Source organism: Coffea eugenioides, chromosome 2, assembly GCF_003713205.1.
Source record: "Coffea eugenioides isolate CCC68of chromosome 2, Ceug_1.0, whole genome shotgun sequence".
Lineage (NCBI taxonomy): Eukaryota > Viridiplantae > Streptophyta > Magnoliopsida > Gentianales > Rubiaceae > Coffea > Coffea eugenioides.
This window is the reverse complement of record NC_040036.1, coordinates 4,270,592-4,286,887: the sequence shown is the minus strand read 5'-3', so window position 1 is coordinate 4,286,887 and position 16,296 is coordinate 4,270,592. Positions and strand designations below refer to the sequence as shown.

The 16,296-nt window shown below is 34.1% G+C and overlaps 2 protein-coding genes across 3 annotated transcripts; one reads left to right on the top strand and one right to left on the bottom strand.

The window, feature by feature from the left end:
* Window positions 1–1,732: 1,732 nt before the first annotated feature.
* On the top strand, window positions 1,733–3,375 carry LOC113754807 (peroxidase 24-like; the record flags this gene model as incomplete). The annotated part of the gene is made up of 4 exons (XM_027299059.1): window positions 1,733–1,972; window positions 2,170–2,361; window positions 2,607–2,772; window positions 2,981–3,375. Coding segments are annotated over exons 1-4 (993 nt in total), but the record flags the coding sequence as incomplete, so codon positions are not given.
* Window positions 3,376–4,706: 1,331 nt separating this feature from the next.
* On the bottom strand, window positions 4,707–6,393 carry LOC113763437 (probable LRR receptor-like serine/threonine-protein kinase At4g30520). 2 transcript variants are annotated; one of them, XR_003467344.1, is made up of 5 exons: window positions 6,160–6,393; window positions 5,955–6,006; window positions 5,591–5,664; window positions 5,438–5,500; window positions 4,707–4,782 (listed from the first exon to the last, which is right to left on the bottom strand). XR_003467344.1 is itself a non-coding variant. In XM_027307256.1 (4 exons), the coding sequence occupies exons 1-3, from the start codon at window positions 5,716–5,718 to the stop codon at window positions 5,144–5,146; spliced, it is 402 nt and encodes a 133-aa protein (XP_027163057.1). In that variant the 5' UTR covers window positions 5,719–5,942; the 3' UTR covers window positions 4,707–4,782; window positions 5,122–5,143. The 2 variants fall into 2 exon arrangements, 1 of the variants encoding a protein (XP_027163057.1); XM_027307256.1 differs by lacking the exons at window positions 5,955–6,006; window positions 6,160–6,393 and adding an exon at window positions 5,122–5,354 and having other exon boundaries at window positions 5,591–5,942.
* Window positions 6,394–16,296: the final 9,903 nt, after the last annotated feature.

The window sequence follows — 16,296 nt, the reverse complement described above, 5'->3', positions numbered from 1 at the left end:
TTCTTAAATGGGTTGGGGATAGCTGTTAAAGTCTTGTAACACAAAACAGGATAATCCATTAATCCTTGAAGGAAATGGGCTGCAAAATTCCATGCAGAGTACACATAGCCACATAGGACGAATACAGTGTCAAAGTCAACCAAACTACCAACTTTGAACAAGCCAACACCGTCTCTTGGGGCTCGAACTTTGAATACCGGAAATGGTGGCGCCGCGTGCGAGCCAATACCCATGCAATCGTAGGACTTTTCTGTATATAAAGGGCTTACGTACTATTTCAAATCGACCTTTTTTTTGGCCTACTTACTATTGACAAATCTCCATATTTTTTGTTTTTATTAGAGTTTTTACATGAATAATTTTTTTTTTATAAATTGTCAATGTATATACACGAGTTTGGTCTAAATACATGTCATGTATAAATGACATACATCTATACATGTTAGTGTAAAAAATTTACTAAACTGATAGTGGATAAAAACATAATCCTTTTTATGTTACATTATTTTGGCAAGTAAAAGATACAAGTATTAACAACCTTTATTTAGGGTAATGGTTACAAGGAAGAAATCGAAAGAAAACTATATGATGGATGTAAAAAACTCATAAGCAATCGAGGTAAGAATAATCATTCAGGTCGCCAAAAAAAAGCGGTCGGTGAAGAGCTCTTGGAAGTCAGCTATAAAATGGCCTAGAATTACTTGCATTACAATTTATCTTCTCCAGTTGTCTTAAGATCGGGAAAGAGATTGAAATTCTCAGAAGTAATTTCTTCGAATAGAGACTCTATACTATAGTTCAAAGGAGAAGTGCTCATAATTGGATCGGTTTTGAAAACATCGATTTTGAAAACAGAACTTTGTACTGAAACTTCGAAATTTTCCAAGTAATTAATCGGTATTAGTACTCTAAGGCATACTAAAGTGTTAGTTCACTAGCAAAATTGATGAATGTTATGGCACAGAATTGTGATTGACATGATATCACAGATTAATGAGAGGATTCCATTGTTTTTAGCCGCTCTATTAATCACCTTCCTTTCCTTTTTCTTTATCGTTTTTTGGCCTTTTTTTTTACTAAAACTTAAAGGCAATAAGTTTCCGTATTAGCTCGAGGTCACCAAAATATAAACAAGAAAGTGTATAGGAGGTTATAACACTACAGAAAGGAAAGGGACAGAAATTTTATTTCCTCTTACTTGGAATTCAAGCTGACGGTGGAGTACAAAACTTTACCCTATCATTGACAGAGTATATCATTAGTGGATAAACTCGCAAAACATGATGACAATTTCTATCAGGGATTGGTCTGCATCCATATCATCAGATCTCTACGCTGACTTTTGCTGTCATTATCATAGAAAGTCAAAAAATGTATTGAGAAAATGGCCAGACATGCAGGAGAAAAGTGATACTATATATGGTAGTTCTATCTAAACTGGGAGACGAATGCCACTTGAAAATATAAACAAATAAGTCTTCTCACGACCCTTAGGCTAAGGCCAAATTACAGGTTGATTTTTATAATCTCCTGAAATTTCCCTCTTGCTTCGAATGGGATTGTTCCCACTTCCTATAAAAGGAGGTCACCCGACAAGGTTTTCTGTGTGCTTCTCCACCAAACTTCTCTTTCAGCTTTAAGTCTTCTAGCTAGTTCTTGCTTGTGATATTACTCTATTTTCTTACTTAAATTTTACTAGCCAGATTTTTTTTTTGTCAAAAAAAAAAAAAAAATGAAGCCTGAGTTTAGCCTTCTGCTTTTGCTCTCAATTATTGTGTTTGGAGCCATTACGGTTACAAATGCAGGAGGTGGTGCCCCTGGTGGTCGGGGATTGAGACCTAACTTTTACAGGTTTACTCGCTGTCCCCAAGCTGAGATGCTTGTGAAAGCCCTCACAATAAGCAAAGTGCGAAGTGACCCTACCTTGGCTCCTAAATTGCTTAGGGTGCACTACCATGACTGCTTTGTTAAGGTAAGGCCATTATTTTCAGGCCTGCATGCAATGCATGCATATCATGACTCATCATTTTGTTCTCGGTTGAAATATTGAACGTCTTTTTTCATGCATGTAGAAACAGTAAGGATAGCCATGCATTCATTTTTGAGGTGGGCTGCTTTGGCTTTGCTTATATATCTTGCTAAATTAAGTTGAACCCACTAAAATTTCAGGGATGCGATGCCTCTATACTCCTGGACACAGTTGGAACTAATCAATCAGAGAAGGATGCAAGACCGAATCAAACACTAGGAGGCTTTGAAGCAATTGATGATATCAAGGCACAAGTGGAAAAAGCTTGCCCGGGTATTGTATCATGCGCAGATATTCTTGCATTGGCTGCTCGTGACGCTGTTTCCTTTCCTGTAAGTCTTACCACTATAGTGAAATATATATATATATATATATATATATATATAAAGGAGAACTAGAACTAGATATAATTGCAGTTTATGTATGTTATTAGTGCACATGCAAGTATACAATCATACACCGTAGCTGGCCTGTGGGAAAGATTCAGAACCAGCCAGCTCCGCATGAAAAACCAAGCAAAAAGAACTTTAGAGATGACTTGCAATCTAGTTAATATTACTCATGTTATATCTTGCAGTTTGGACGGAATTTGTGGGAAGTGCCTACCGGAAGAAGAGACAGCAGGGTGTCTCTTATATCTGATGTCAATGGAAACCTGCCTTCTCCATTCTCAGACTTTCCTACCCTTCAACAGTTGTTTGCCAAGAAAAATCTCAACGTTAATGATCTCGTGGCACTATCAGGTAAAATCATCTGCACTACAAAATTAATTAAGATTAATCATAACAGACTACCTACATAATGCACTAGTGTTCTTGTTCTGACAAACAGAAAACCAAATAATCCCCGAGATAACATGAATGCAATGGAAAAATGTGGTTATCCTATGAATTCAAAATTTCATGCAAAAATATTGTTACTTATTCATATATTAATTTTTTGTTGAAATAGGTGCACACACCATTGGAGTAGCCCACTGTGGAGCATTCTCGAGAAGGCTTTTCAATTTCACTGGCAAAGGTGATATGGATCCAAGTCTTGATGCAACCTACGCTCGAACTTTGAAGCAACAATGCCCCAACCCGGCCAACCCCGCAACAACTGTGGGAATGGATCCTCAGAGCTCTCGTTCATTTGATACTCATTATTTCACCATTCTCAACCAAAAGAAGGGCCTATTCCAATCTGATGCAGCACTTCTAACAAATGCCGATTCAGCTGCAATCGTGAATCGGCTGCAATTTCCGAGAAATTTCTTCTTTGAGTTCGGAAGATCAATGGTGAACATGGGAAACATTGAAGTGCTGACTGGAACCGCCGGAGAAATTAGGAAAAATTGCCGCGTTATTAATCCTTTAGCATGAAGGAAATTTTTTATTTGTTGAAGAAGCGTGCTGAGATGTCAAATGACTAAGTAGTCTGATCATCTCTCTTTAATTTCTTTTTTTTTTTTGGGTTTCTCTTTCTTGACATTGTATTGTTACTAATAATTGTGTTTCAATTGTTTAAACTGCACTGATGATGAATAAATTGATTTTGTTAAACTTTGACCTTCACTACAACAAAAATGGCCTTTAACGGCATTTAAAAGTGTCAGTATAGATAATCTAACCTGACACTTTATCTATCCTCACACCTAGAGCGAGTGTTGTCCCTTCCAATGTGGGGATAGACTCATACCATTCAACATGTCAGGAAAACTATGCTGTTATAACATCCCATCTGCCAACAAAAATCCCTTTTCTTGATAATTGAAAGTATTAGGATAGGTATAGTACAACATTAGAATATCGAATTCTATGCTGACACTTTTAACTGTCAGGAGTTTTTTTTTTCTTTTTTTTTTTGATATAGAAGCAGCCTGCAGGTAGTGCTCCCTGCTATACATTCCGTCAATCAGAAACCCAAAGGACTTGTAAATTTATCCTAAAGAACAGAATCCATATAGTAATCTAAAAGCAAAAGTCAATACTCAAATATAATTTGTTGAACTAAAAGTCAGTAACAAGTACTAACATAACAAATCCCTAACAAATACAAACTTGAAAGATTCTCATGTGCACAAACTTAAAAGATTCTCTTGTGCACAAACTAAAATATTCTCATCCCTAGCAAGTAGAAAGAACTTGCAGTAGCTTCCAAACTTTCCAATGAAATGAGAGCCTTCAGTCATAACCTGATATCTTTTGTGAGCCATCATTATTCTGCAAAGAAAGACCAGAAATAAAAAAATAAATTAAAGATATCAACACCTAGCAATTACGTTCTAATGTAAAGTAACGATACCAAACAGGATTCATTTCATTCGAAATAAACTTGATTGCTGAATAGCCAAATTTTGGTACCAAGCAGGTTTGCAAAACTTAACTGGCAAAAGCAAATGTGATAACGCAAGTTATATTTTCTTGTATATCAAAAGGTTTTGGAATAACACACTGATCCAGTTGCCATCATTGCACTGAAATTTCTACTTGCTATCACCAAACATACTACTAAAGCAGCAAACATACTAAATAAAGAAGAAGAATGACCAAAAAGATAGATGTCATGATTGAAATTACCCCCCTTTAGAAGACTAGAATTTATGAATCTAGATGTAATTTTATCCTTTGGCTTAGCAATGAATTCGAACGTTTGACATAACAATCTGGGGAGAAAATGTGAAAAAGCAATAGCTCTTCTTTGACGTTTAGATCATAAGTCTTGTCTTTACCATAAAACTCAGAAGCAGCCACATCCATCCCAATCACAACCTGCAGCAATTTCAAACTCTTCAAACTGATTTCAATACAGACTTGTTGAAATAAACCATACCACAGACAAGCACCCATCAAATAAGTTCAATTAGGATGTTCAAGAAAGCAATGGCTGGACCAATGCCAAAAGTACCATTAATTTTTTAGGCAAATATCTCACTTCCATTCTCACTCACCACTTCCCTTTATTCCCCAATGTATTTAGCCAAAGAGGGGAAAATACCAAAAAACAAAAAAAAATCTTCAATTGAGTGTACAGATGAGTTTAATTGACAAGCTTATGTAGCTTAAAAAATTGGATAATATGAAAACTAGCAATAAATGAAGTCCACTAACCTCTAACCGAAAGGCACGTTCCTCATTGTTTCCCTTCTCTGTGCAACATCTTAATTGCAGCCACAGTGCCATCACTCAAAATCCCTCTATACACTACCCCATACCCTCCATTTCCTATCACATTTGCTGCACTAAATTTGTTTGTTGCAATCTCAAGCTCTGTGTAAGTAAAAACTTGTACACCCCTAAGCTTGGATGCAGCCTGCTTCCATACAAACATCCGCCTTTGACATCTGCTCCATTTTCACCAGCAAAACATATACCCATAGCATTCAAGAACAGTGTAACCAGTATAAACATCCATTCCAATACTTACTTTACCAGTGTAACCAGCTTTAGCAATAGCTGTTTTAAGCAATTCAAGACCTTCCTTGTTCTCCTGAAATGTCAAAGTCACAAAGTTGTAAAAATATGACAACCGAATTGAACAATGAACAGGAAGCATATTAGCAAAATGCCATGAACTAACCTGGATATTAGAGCAATGTCACCCTCATCACCAACATTTGTTGCATCTTGGCCATACTTCTTCTTAATTACAGACTGAAGAAAGAGATCAGCAATAAACAAGCATATGTCAAAGCAACAGAAACACATCAAATGCGCTCACAGATATGAAAGAGGATAAAGCATCTTAATTACAATAATTCTATTAGTTTATATATTATTGAGTAAATTAATATCAGTACCAAAGGAAAGAAGGTTGACATTTTATCGAACAGGTTATGGACAACAAATCCAGTATAAAGGGTAGTGGTCACTTATGTGGGAGAAGCCGGGGTACAGGGCAGGGGGCAAGAGGAGCTTTTTTGGCATAAGACGAGAGCTGATACCTTTGCTTTCCAGCAACGCCTCGACACTAGCAATCATTTCTGGTACCTTGCTCTGTGCAAAAGGTTATTCTTATGAGAAGCAAATCATGTATAGGGAATTACTCGAGCAATATTATATGCCAAATTCACTTCCCATTTTCATATATGGGACAACGAACTTTCTTATTCTTGACTCGTGATGTGATTAACATAGAAGAAGGCTTACCTTTAGGCTCTCTGCAAGGAATGAGTGGTTAGCCAGTTTGTGTACTTTTGCCCATTTTTTCCCCTCATTTGTTATAAGCGGCTCACCTATTAATTTGATAATTTCTTTGCAATGCCTTCCATATCCATTTTCTGGTAAGCGCCTTCTCTGTTGGTTAGTAATTCTTTGATTAGCTCTGCATCTATTATAATTAATTGGGCTTGTGAACCATGCCAACTAATATATAGTTCTTACCTGTCAGCCGAAACAGAAAATCATGAAAACAAGATTGAGAATGAAGCAACTTTTAGAAGAAAAATCAGTATCGAACTTGAACTAGCATACCACAGAATCTTATTGCAGCTTACAGGAGTTAATTATTTTCACATCAGTTGGTTTACAGAGCAGGAGCAGGAAATCAGAAAATTGTACAATTTAGGGCAAAAAGTAACCATGCAATTACATACCTTTAATAGGGAAGCAAAGGTAGTTTGATTGCGGAGAGATTCAGCAGAAAAAACTTTGTGGGGAAAGGAAAATTTTGGCAGAGAGCTTTGAGAGATAGTTTGCCGAGAGAGATGAGAAGAGCCAAAATTTTGCTGGCCGGCAAAATGAAATTTTGAGATTTCACTAAGTGTTTTGGCAAAAGAATCTTCCGCCAAAATCAAACGACATCGTTTTATGTTTTAATTTTTTTGGTGTATCTCACATTTTCTCAAGTGTCATGATAGGGAATCTAAAGACACATTATTATTTTTATATCAGATAAAATAAAAAAAAATTAAAGTATATATTATTGATTTGATAACAAATGTCATGATAGAAGTGTTATAATGACACAAACCAACAAGTATCCTTATACACGTGTCAAGAAAAGCCATTTTTGTTGTAGTGCTTGTTTGATTTACTGCACAGATTTGCGCGCATGTCCACCAAGAATATATCGCATGTCTCATACAACAAATTTTTTATGGTTCGATTTTGACTTTACCTTCTTTTGAGAGCTCATAGGGCACTATAAGTTAAATTTTCGTTCTTTTAGCTTGTTATTTTTCATATTCTATCCTGTTAGTAGTGTTAAAATTTAAAAGAGACAAGACAAAAATTAAAATAGAATGTTCGTGAAGAATATACTGTGATATAATAAATGTTGAAATAAAAAATGACGTAGAAAATGAGGTAGAAGATCCTATGCACATTTACTTCAAATCAATTTCCTCATCTGTAACTATATAACTAATGAGACTTGACTAATTTGTTAATTGATTAGCGTTATTCCTAAAGAAAGTGGACTGAAGGACCTTAAATTATTCTTTCCACCAATATTCTCCAGCCTGTATGTACTAAAGAAATTGGCTAACTTTTATAGGTTAAGGGAAAGCAAATATTTGACTATGAACATTCTCAAGTCTTCCACAGCTGGACTTTGAGATTTATCATCGTTTTTGTACTGATCATCATGACATTTGCTACAATTATGCTACCTAGCTGTATAGTGTCACTTAATTCAAAATGTGTCTTTAATTTATAGCATCATCTGCTTTGAAACCATTTTGGTGTAGAATTAGTCCCGTGAGAAAAGAATGTGGAGTAATAGGCAATTAACTGGTTATTGGACGTGGGACGGGAGAAAGAGAAGTCAATCAACACAGAACTTGCACAATTTAGAAATTTGAATAGAATTTAGATTCTTGTGAAATATAATATTCAATGTCTAAAGTCAAAAAAAAAAAAAAAAAAAAGAGTACAAACGATTAGGAGTAACCAATTTATTGCTTTGACCGTACAAAATGTGGAGTTTTATACTACCTGTCTAACATATTTGTTCATTTTTTGGTTTTTTGACCGGTTTCATTTTTGTTCTTTAGCTTTTTCATACTTGATTTTAATACCTGTCTAACAAGAATTGCATTCTTGTGTTGCCAATAAATTTGTGTTAGTACTTAATTTGGGCCCAATCTTAGCGGGAGACTCCTAATTGGCTGTAAAAACAACTAAGCGTTATTAAGGAAAGAACAAAGACGAAGATGACAAAAGGAAAGACCAAAGACGAAGATGACAAAGTGAGACAGTCTATTAATCATGAGTTGATACATAATTAGCTACATGATCTCAACTGTTGTGGTTCAAAACTAAATTTGATTGCTTTTGATTGGTTAACTAAACAGGTTGTGGTGGTAGAATATAAAGTTTCAATGCATTGCAATGCATGCGAAAGAAGTGTTGCAAAAGCCATTTCCTAAATCAAAGGTTAATTTCTTCCTTTCTCGGGCTTATGTTTTCACTGTTCATTTGCAAGATTTTTGCATGCATTGATCTCGAAGGTTCTATGTTTCTTGAATGTGTACTGTCAATATATACACGTCTAATTGTATTAACGAAAATAGATCTTTGGGCAGGAGGCAGAGCAACCATCCTCAAAATCTGGAATTTCTTTACAAAAGATTTGAATATTCATCTTTTCGTTTAATTTCCTTGATCAGATAATTCTTTGAAATGCATCCCGACTAAAAATAAGTTTTGCCCCACAAAAAGTAATTAAGATTAGACTAGAGGAAACCATCCCCCCCGGGGCCCGGGAATAACTTCCTACGCATAAATTTCATCCTACGAATTCTTAAACCCTGAATTTGCTTCTGTAATGTAAATTTGTACCTGTTTCATGGCAATGATTTTAGAGCGCTCATAAATTTCTTTCTGTTTCGTCTTGGATATGTTGCAAAAACCACAAAATGTAGGGGTTGAGACGTTTATGACGGACATGCCTAGGCAAAGAGTGGTAGTGAAGGGTAGAATCAATCCTGAAAAAGTTGTGCAGAAAATTAAGAAGAAAACTGGAAAGAGAGTGAAAATTTTGATCAACGAAGAAGGTGATGACACACATTCAGACAAAGAAGATGGGGCTTCAGCATTACAAGAAACTTCAGAGCAATTACAGATACAACAACCTTTGGTGCTTGACTCCTGTTGGGATAGTGAGATTTATACCATGTTCAGTGATGAAAACCCAAATGCTTGTTCCACTATGTAATCTATTTGCATGTGTGCATGGCAGCTTCTGTAAAACTTGTAATCATACATGTGCTATTTATGTTTTTGGCTTTTCAAATTTTCTTGTTGAATGGAGAGAGTTGGAGTTGGAATCAAAAAAAAGTTTGCAGTACACAAATTTTTGGGACTATTAGATGCTTCTTTTGACTCGAAAAAATAAGATTTTTGAAACTAACGTTTGATTTTTTTTTTTTTTTTTTGTAAAAAAGTTCTTCAAATACAAATTGTTTCAGCTACAAAATATTTTGGTACGGAATTATTTGAAATATTTCATAAGATTTGATTTGAGAATTGAGAAACTAGTAACTAACAAAAGTAAAAAACACAAGCAACTTGCAGGGTCCAACTAGAACAGTGAGTTTGACAATTGTTATTCTAATGTAGTACTATTTCTTTAAACTCCAAATGAACTGCTCCTGCCTATTATACTACTCTGTCGTCAAACATGCCAACCCGTAGATCATACAGAAATCCTAAATGAGCCCACATTGATCATTGGTCATGATCCCAAAATTACAATAATCATGGCATCCATCATATATACTCATTTTCCCCACAATTCCCTCTTGAGCATAAATTTCGGTTTGTTTGTACAGCAACCTCATCGTGTTCCTTGTTACTCGTTATAAACAGTGTAACGTCTTCTTAGTCAAGAAAATCGTCCTTGTGAGAAACTTTGAGTATGAACCTAGAAAGTATTGGTCCATCCAATATATATTTCAAGATAGTAACCATTTTGCGGTCGGTCGGTTGCTTGACTTTTTCAGTTTCTGTTTTTTCTTTAATTTTTTCTAGCAGAGGAGGGGTAAGACTTAAGACCGGATGAGATTACGAGATTTGAATCCAAAACCTCTAATTTCTAAAGTCTCAACCGTAGATTTGACTTCTTCATTTTGTTTAAAGGTATAATTTTTCTTTTATTCATGTCAGTTTAGGCAGGTTCATGGTTGATTGATCCAATTATCATCATCCCACCTCTTACTCATCTTGGGATGACTTATGCCACTTTTCTCCATGGGATTAGTTTATCCCCCATATTTGGTTGGGTAGGATAAACTACTTCTATATATAAAATGCAATCAAACATAGGATGACATAAAATTAGTAATCCAATCTTGTGTCATCCGATGAAACGAGTGAATCCTAATTCACTCCTAGGTAATCAAATTTTGTGTATCTGTTAGTATGTTTCAGGGAATTATAATTGCAATGTCCTCCAACTAGCGCTCCAGCTAACGCTTAGTTTGTGAGTTTAGGAAGGAAGAGAAAAAGACAGAAAACTTGAATCGAGGAGAGAAACAAAAGATAAAAGAATAGAAAATGAAATTTTCCAAGTTGTTTGAGAGTTTTTGCTGTCATTACACTTTAAGTTTCCCTTTCTTATTGTTTTGAATAATGTTTGAAGGATGCATGTGATATTTCATAACTAATTGTATAATTATTTAAAGTTTCCTTTCAATTCATCCCACCTGTGGAAGGAAAGATTTGGGTAGTTGACAGGTATAAAATCCTAGCATTTCTTTGCTTTCTCTCCCTCAAAGTTTCCCAAACAAATGATTCGGAAATCTCTTCCCAAATCCTTGCTTTTCCACTCTTTTCTTTCAATCCAAACCCACTGCAAGAGTGGGGCTTCCTGAATTTATTTCCATTTCTCATAAACTAATGCCATCTAGTGAGAGAAAAAGTCTACTCTTATTGTAAATTGTTTTAATAACACTAAACTTTGTATGGTAAAAGATTTTTATTCTATATATGTTCCCTTCATTTTGTAATTATTAATGCTTTACTTGACTCCTTCGGCACATAAACGAAGGGCTAAAGTTTACTGATCTGAGTAAAACCAATCTAAGGAGGATATCCAAAAATATAAAGTCTGAATTGCAGGTAGCTGACATCAAACGTGGTCTTGATAAGCAAATAAATAAGAACTAAAGTATGTTGGGGGATTTCTTTATTAACTAAAATTTGAAAGAATGTTGTTTAAGGAAAGTGTTTTGGACCATTGATTAAAAGCCAACATATTTGTTACACATCAGCATATGTGTTGTGGGAGATTGGAGGATCCTTTTCCATTCACCAAAAAAAAAAAAGATAATAAATAATGGTATAGTGGAAGAGGTCAAAGGGCCTTGATCTAGTGATCAAGGTTAAGATTTTAGAAATTAGAAATTCTGAATTCAAATCCTCCAATTCCCTTCTCTACAAGAAAAAAAAACTGAAGAACCAAAAAAAAAAAAAAGTATAGTGGAGGAGAGTTTTTGTGGTACCGAACAAAAGAATGCATTGGTGTATGATATTTAGAGTTATGGGGTTTTAATAAGTTGGAGTAAGGATTTTGGTCCAAAGTTATTGGAACAGTCTAAATACGAGATATTACATTGCAGGTAGATATTAGAGCGAATTTCATGTAGTCTCGTCATTCTTATTGCTGAACCTACAAAAGAGTACGGATTTGATTGGCATTTGCGAGGAGCAAAAGACATAAAATAATTTTGATGCTTTGCAGATCTAAGAATAATTTGTCGATACTTGTATTCTAAGGTATGGAGTACTTGTAACTTAGATTGAATATTTTAAAATAACAGTTTAAGTCAAAAAGTTATTGGGTTAGTTCATACACGAAGGAGAGACATTTGAAAAAGGAAATATTTTCAGTTCATTTCCGGGTTACCTATTAAATACATCAAGCATTCTTCCTCAAGGCTGAACATTTTCAGCAAGTTGTCAATACAAGACTTAATTTATTACGAGAATTCCTTTGATCATATTTGAAGCTATAAATAGCGTCAACTACTGCAAATACTAGAATGGTACACTTTGCATTAATTTCTACAAAATAAATATTGATTGTTACACTAACAACCTGCATATACAGAATCTATCTTATGACAAATAAGAAGTCCATTCCTATCTCACATTTATCCCACTGTATTTCTGTGTTCCCTTCCAAGTTCCAACTATAAGATGTACCTCCAAATTATGCTATTCTTTTTATTTCTTCATTATTTATCATGGCTACACAAATGTGTATGGAAGAACGTGAAGAAGTTTAATTATTTGCGCATGCATGGCTTATGGGCATGTAGATGCACAAAAATATTAGTAGTACTATTTCACCATTTTGGGCAAATGTGTGAGGGGACATTAGTGTAAGCTGGGATTGGTGGAGCATTCAATAGGATTTCAATTAAGAAATATGCAAGAAGTGGAAAAAATTTCTTCACATATATAATTGTTGGAAACAATTTATGCAGTGAAAACTAAAGGTTGGAAAAGATTTGAAATTTTGGTAGGTCTCACCAAAGAACCAAAGGATAGTATTAGTTATAGATTTTACTCCCTCCATTTCATTAATGATTTCATGTTTCTACTTTTTCATTGTCCCAAATTAAGATGAGCAATCCCAAGAACCAAACAAAAAAAAAGGAAAATAAATAGATTTGTTCCTTCAACTTTTAAAAGTGTCTAACTGCTTGGATCAGTAATTAAAGATTACTGGTTCAACAATTGGTCTAACTGTTATCAAACTATTTTTGACTCATGACATTATAAATATCTCAAAAATAATTAATATGTTACTTTATTATCATATAGACCATGAAAATGAATCTTGTGAATCCATACTTTGTTCATTAGTGTTTTAGAATTAGAATATTTCGATTCATCCTTGATGAAATAACTTAAAATTTGAGCCATAATACAATATAGATTGAATAAATCAATTTTGACAATTGCAACTAATCCAAAAGCAAAGACGACAATTACATTGTACCACACATGAGGCCAAATGGAAACGATAAAAAAAAATAATAATAACTATAATAAAACATGATATTTAATAACATAAACATAGAATACTTGTAAGTTAATAAAAAAAGTATTGGAAAATCATGCTGATTAAGCTTACTATGTCAATAATTAATTTAAAAGTGATTTAGTGATAAGAAACATGAAACTTAGCAAAAAAATTTTGAATTTTGTAAATAATTTAGAACTAAACTGTAATTTTAAAAAGTTAAAAGACACAAAACTAATATTGCACAAATGTGGGATAGTTTTGAAACTTTAAACAAAGTACGAGGATTTACTATCAAAAGATTATGACAAATATTGACTGTCTTGCACCGTTTGTCTTCCTTTGGGAGAGATGTCTAATCTCTCCTGATTCCTCTTGAAATTTTTTAAGAGTAACAAGGCTCGCAAAAGTTTAGTATGAGCTATTTGAGATCGATGATTCATTGGCTTAACCATGCAAATCAATTGGTTTTTATAATTTAGAGTGTTTTTTTTTATTCTTCTGGGTTTGAAGTTTAACTCAACTCCAAATCAACGTGTCAACAATTCAACTGTCAGGTACAAGTTCAGTTTTAAAACATTATGTCAAAACTCATCCATGTATATACTATGGCTAACTAGAAGCTTACAAAGACCAGCAGTGCTGGGAATTGGAGTTGCTGTTAGTAGGATGCCAAATGAGGCAAAGGAGTTGTGGGCATTAAAAGACAGAAGCTCGGGAGATAAGAATATTGATGATACTGCAGCAGTCAAACTGATTTTATGCAAAGCATTGGAAAGACAATGGTGCAACATCAGAATACAAGTTTACAACAAGGACCTGTTGAAGCGTCTTAAGATTGGTAAATCTCCAGACTGCAGAATGACAACAATCCTTGAAGATATCTTAAGTCTAAAGTCATTGTTTCGAATGTGCTCTTTTTGCTTAGATAGTTACTAGGAGGTGATCACCGCGCGACCCGCGGTGTGAAGTTACAAGATTAGTATGCCAAGAGCTAAGGTTACAAGGTCAACATGCCCACAGCCCTCAATGGTTGTATTTTTCCAATTTAAAATTAATTTTTTACATAATTGTGTGTGTGGTTGATGATTGAAGTATTTCATTGACATTTTCAATTATGATTAATTCAGGAATATACCAAGAGAGATAAGAGATAACAAAAGAAATAATACTAACAGAGTTGGGGAGTATAACAACACAATTGAGGTCGGCTTTCTCAAATGTAAGAAAAGGAAGCAAGCTACCATTTAAAATATATTCATCTAAAAGTGCCCTCTGGCAACTATAGACAGAAACGCCTCTAGTCTTTGCTTGGTTAGTGTATAAAGCAATCAGTCAATTCTATTGAAACCATATATTAGTGCCGAAAGATTGAAGAGAATTGTCACAACATTTGACGTCTATACTACAACAAGCGATTCTTGAAGTAAATAACGACAATTTGCTAAAAATATTTAGAGAGAAGGGAAAACAAAGTATCCAGCATTCACGACACTACATTAGCTTCCAAGTTTCCACTATCCAAACATCAATCAAATCCTGCCCAGAAAGAATTATATTCGAATTTAATAACCTCTACCGAAATGACGACCTTGTTAAACTACAGGTATCACACCAGCAGTTTTTGCCACGTTTTGTTGCAAAATTTTAAGAAAATACTGAAATACCAAATATAAAACAAAGTCGTCAAGAGCACATTCCATACTTCTAAGTTTGAGCAACCATTATGTTTGAATAAATACCTATTGCCAGTCAACTTTTTCTCAACTATTAAAGTTGGATAAATAAATAAAGAATAGAAAGTCAATAAACAGCCTATGCATTTGAGCCACCATCATGTATCTCTTGCTAGCCAATTTTATCTCTTGCCAACCAAATTTTCCTCAAACATGAACGGTGGATAAATAAAAAAAAGAATGGAAAGTCAAAAAAGACTTCATACATTTTAGCATATAAATCATGTAGACATCTTTCATGTATGCCACTTTTTCACCAACACAATATGAATGAATAATAGAACGTAAATTTTAACCAAAAGGAAATTTTCTCCTATTTCTTGAAAAATTTAATGACAAAACAAAAGGCCCCAAAGGTTATGCAGAACCTACAGAAAAATCTTTACATATTAGTTTGGTATTTGTCAAAGTTTATTCTTTCCATCCTGAAAAGTTATTTCTTCTCTAGCTAATTCTTAGATTTGAGTTTTCTTTTTTTTAGTTAAAGGTGTTGGGAAATTCTAGTTGCCTAATTGACAAAAGGCAGAGGAGCTAGGGGGTAATCACCACCCTTGTGATCATCCCCCAGAATACACAATTTGACAAGAAACTCAATCTGACCGCATTGAAACTGGACAATTGGGATGCAGGACTTGAAGAATCTTTTTCTACATAAAACATCTTATATGATGTTCTTTTAGCCATTTCAGTTACCTCATACCAACTACTCAAACATGAAAGCATTAGAAGGGACAGGAGAGCAAGTATTAAAAGCCACAATCAGTCAATGCACATCATTTTCTTACAAATTAGTATATTTAAAGAGCTATTGGAAAATGACACTATCTAAGCACAAGAAAAACTGATTATGATTTCATCAATAATCACAACTTTCAATGGAGCTGTCAAAGAAGAATTGCAACCTCTTATTGATGAATTTATTGAAATAGGTAAACTACTAAAGAAAACGACTTTAAATCTAGAGGAGATATGATACCTTCATAAAAGTTCATCCTCCACTTTTGTGAAGACCAATAAATAGGGTAAAGTGAGCAAAAAATTACAATAAAACTGGCAAGGGGAAAAAGCGAGAGAACACCAAAACATCAAAACGTACCTTCAAGACTGAATGAAGAAAAGTAGCTTCCTTTTTCCTTTGCTCCTTCATCTAACAAAAATTTAGAATAAATAAATGTCAACAAAATCAAATTTATTGGGAAAAAGAAAATAAAAATGACATTAGATTAACTTTTTCTAGGGAAAAACAAATAGAGAGCCTAAACAATCTCATCTTCAAAAAAGAATTTACAAATCTTAATATCTCAACCTATTACAAACATTTGAAACTTATTAGAGCATAGATAATTAATATGTTAGAACATCAAATCTAGCATAGGGGATGTGAGACCACAATAGGAAACAAAACAATAGTAATAAAGCCTGAGGATTAGCAAGAAGAGAAGAAATTGTGTTCCCCAAACAATAACCAGCATTAAGCACTAAACATCTGAATGCATTTTCAATTTTTCAAATCCAGCTCATACTAATGCAATACTTATTCAAGCAAAATAGATTAGTTTGTAATGCCAGCAGATA

What these genes read in the sequence shown, in the direction of transcription:
- LOC113763437 (XM_027307256.1), bottom strand. Translation starts at nt 5,718, where the DNA reads ATGTGTTTCTGTTGCTTTGACATATGCTTGTTTATTGCTGATCTCTTT. An exon ending in GACATTGCTCTAATATCCAG is followed by an intron (nt 5,501 to 5,590) that starts GTTAGTTCATGG and finishes TTGACATTTCAG; the next exon opens with GAGAACAAGGAAGGTCTTGA. An exon ending in AAGCTGGTTACACTGGTAAA is followed by an intron (nt 5,355 to 5,437) that starts GTAAGTATTGGA and finishes AAAATGGAGCAG; the next exon opens with ATGTCAAAGGCGGATGTTTG.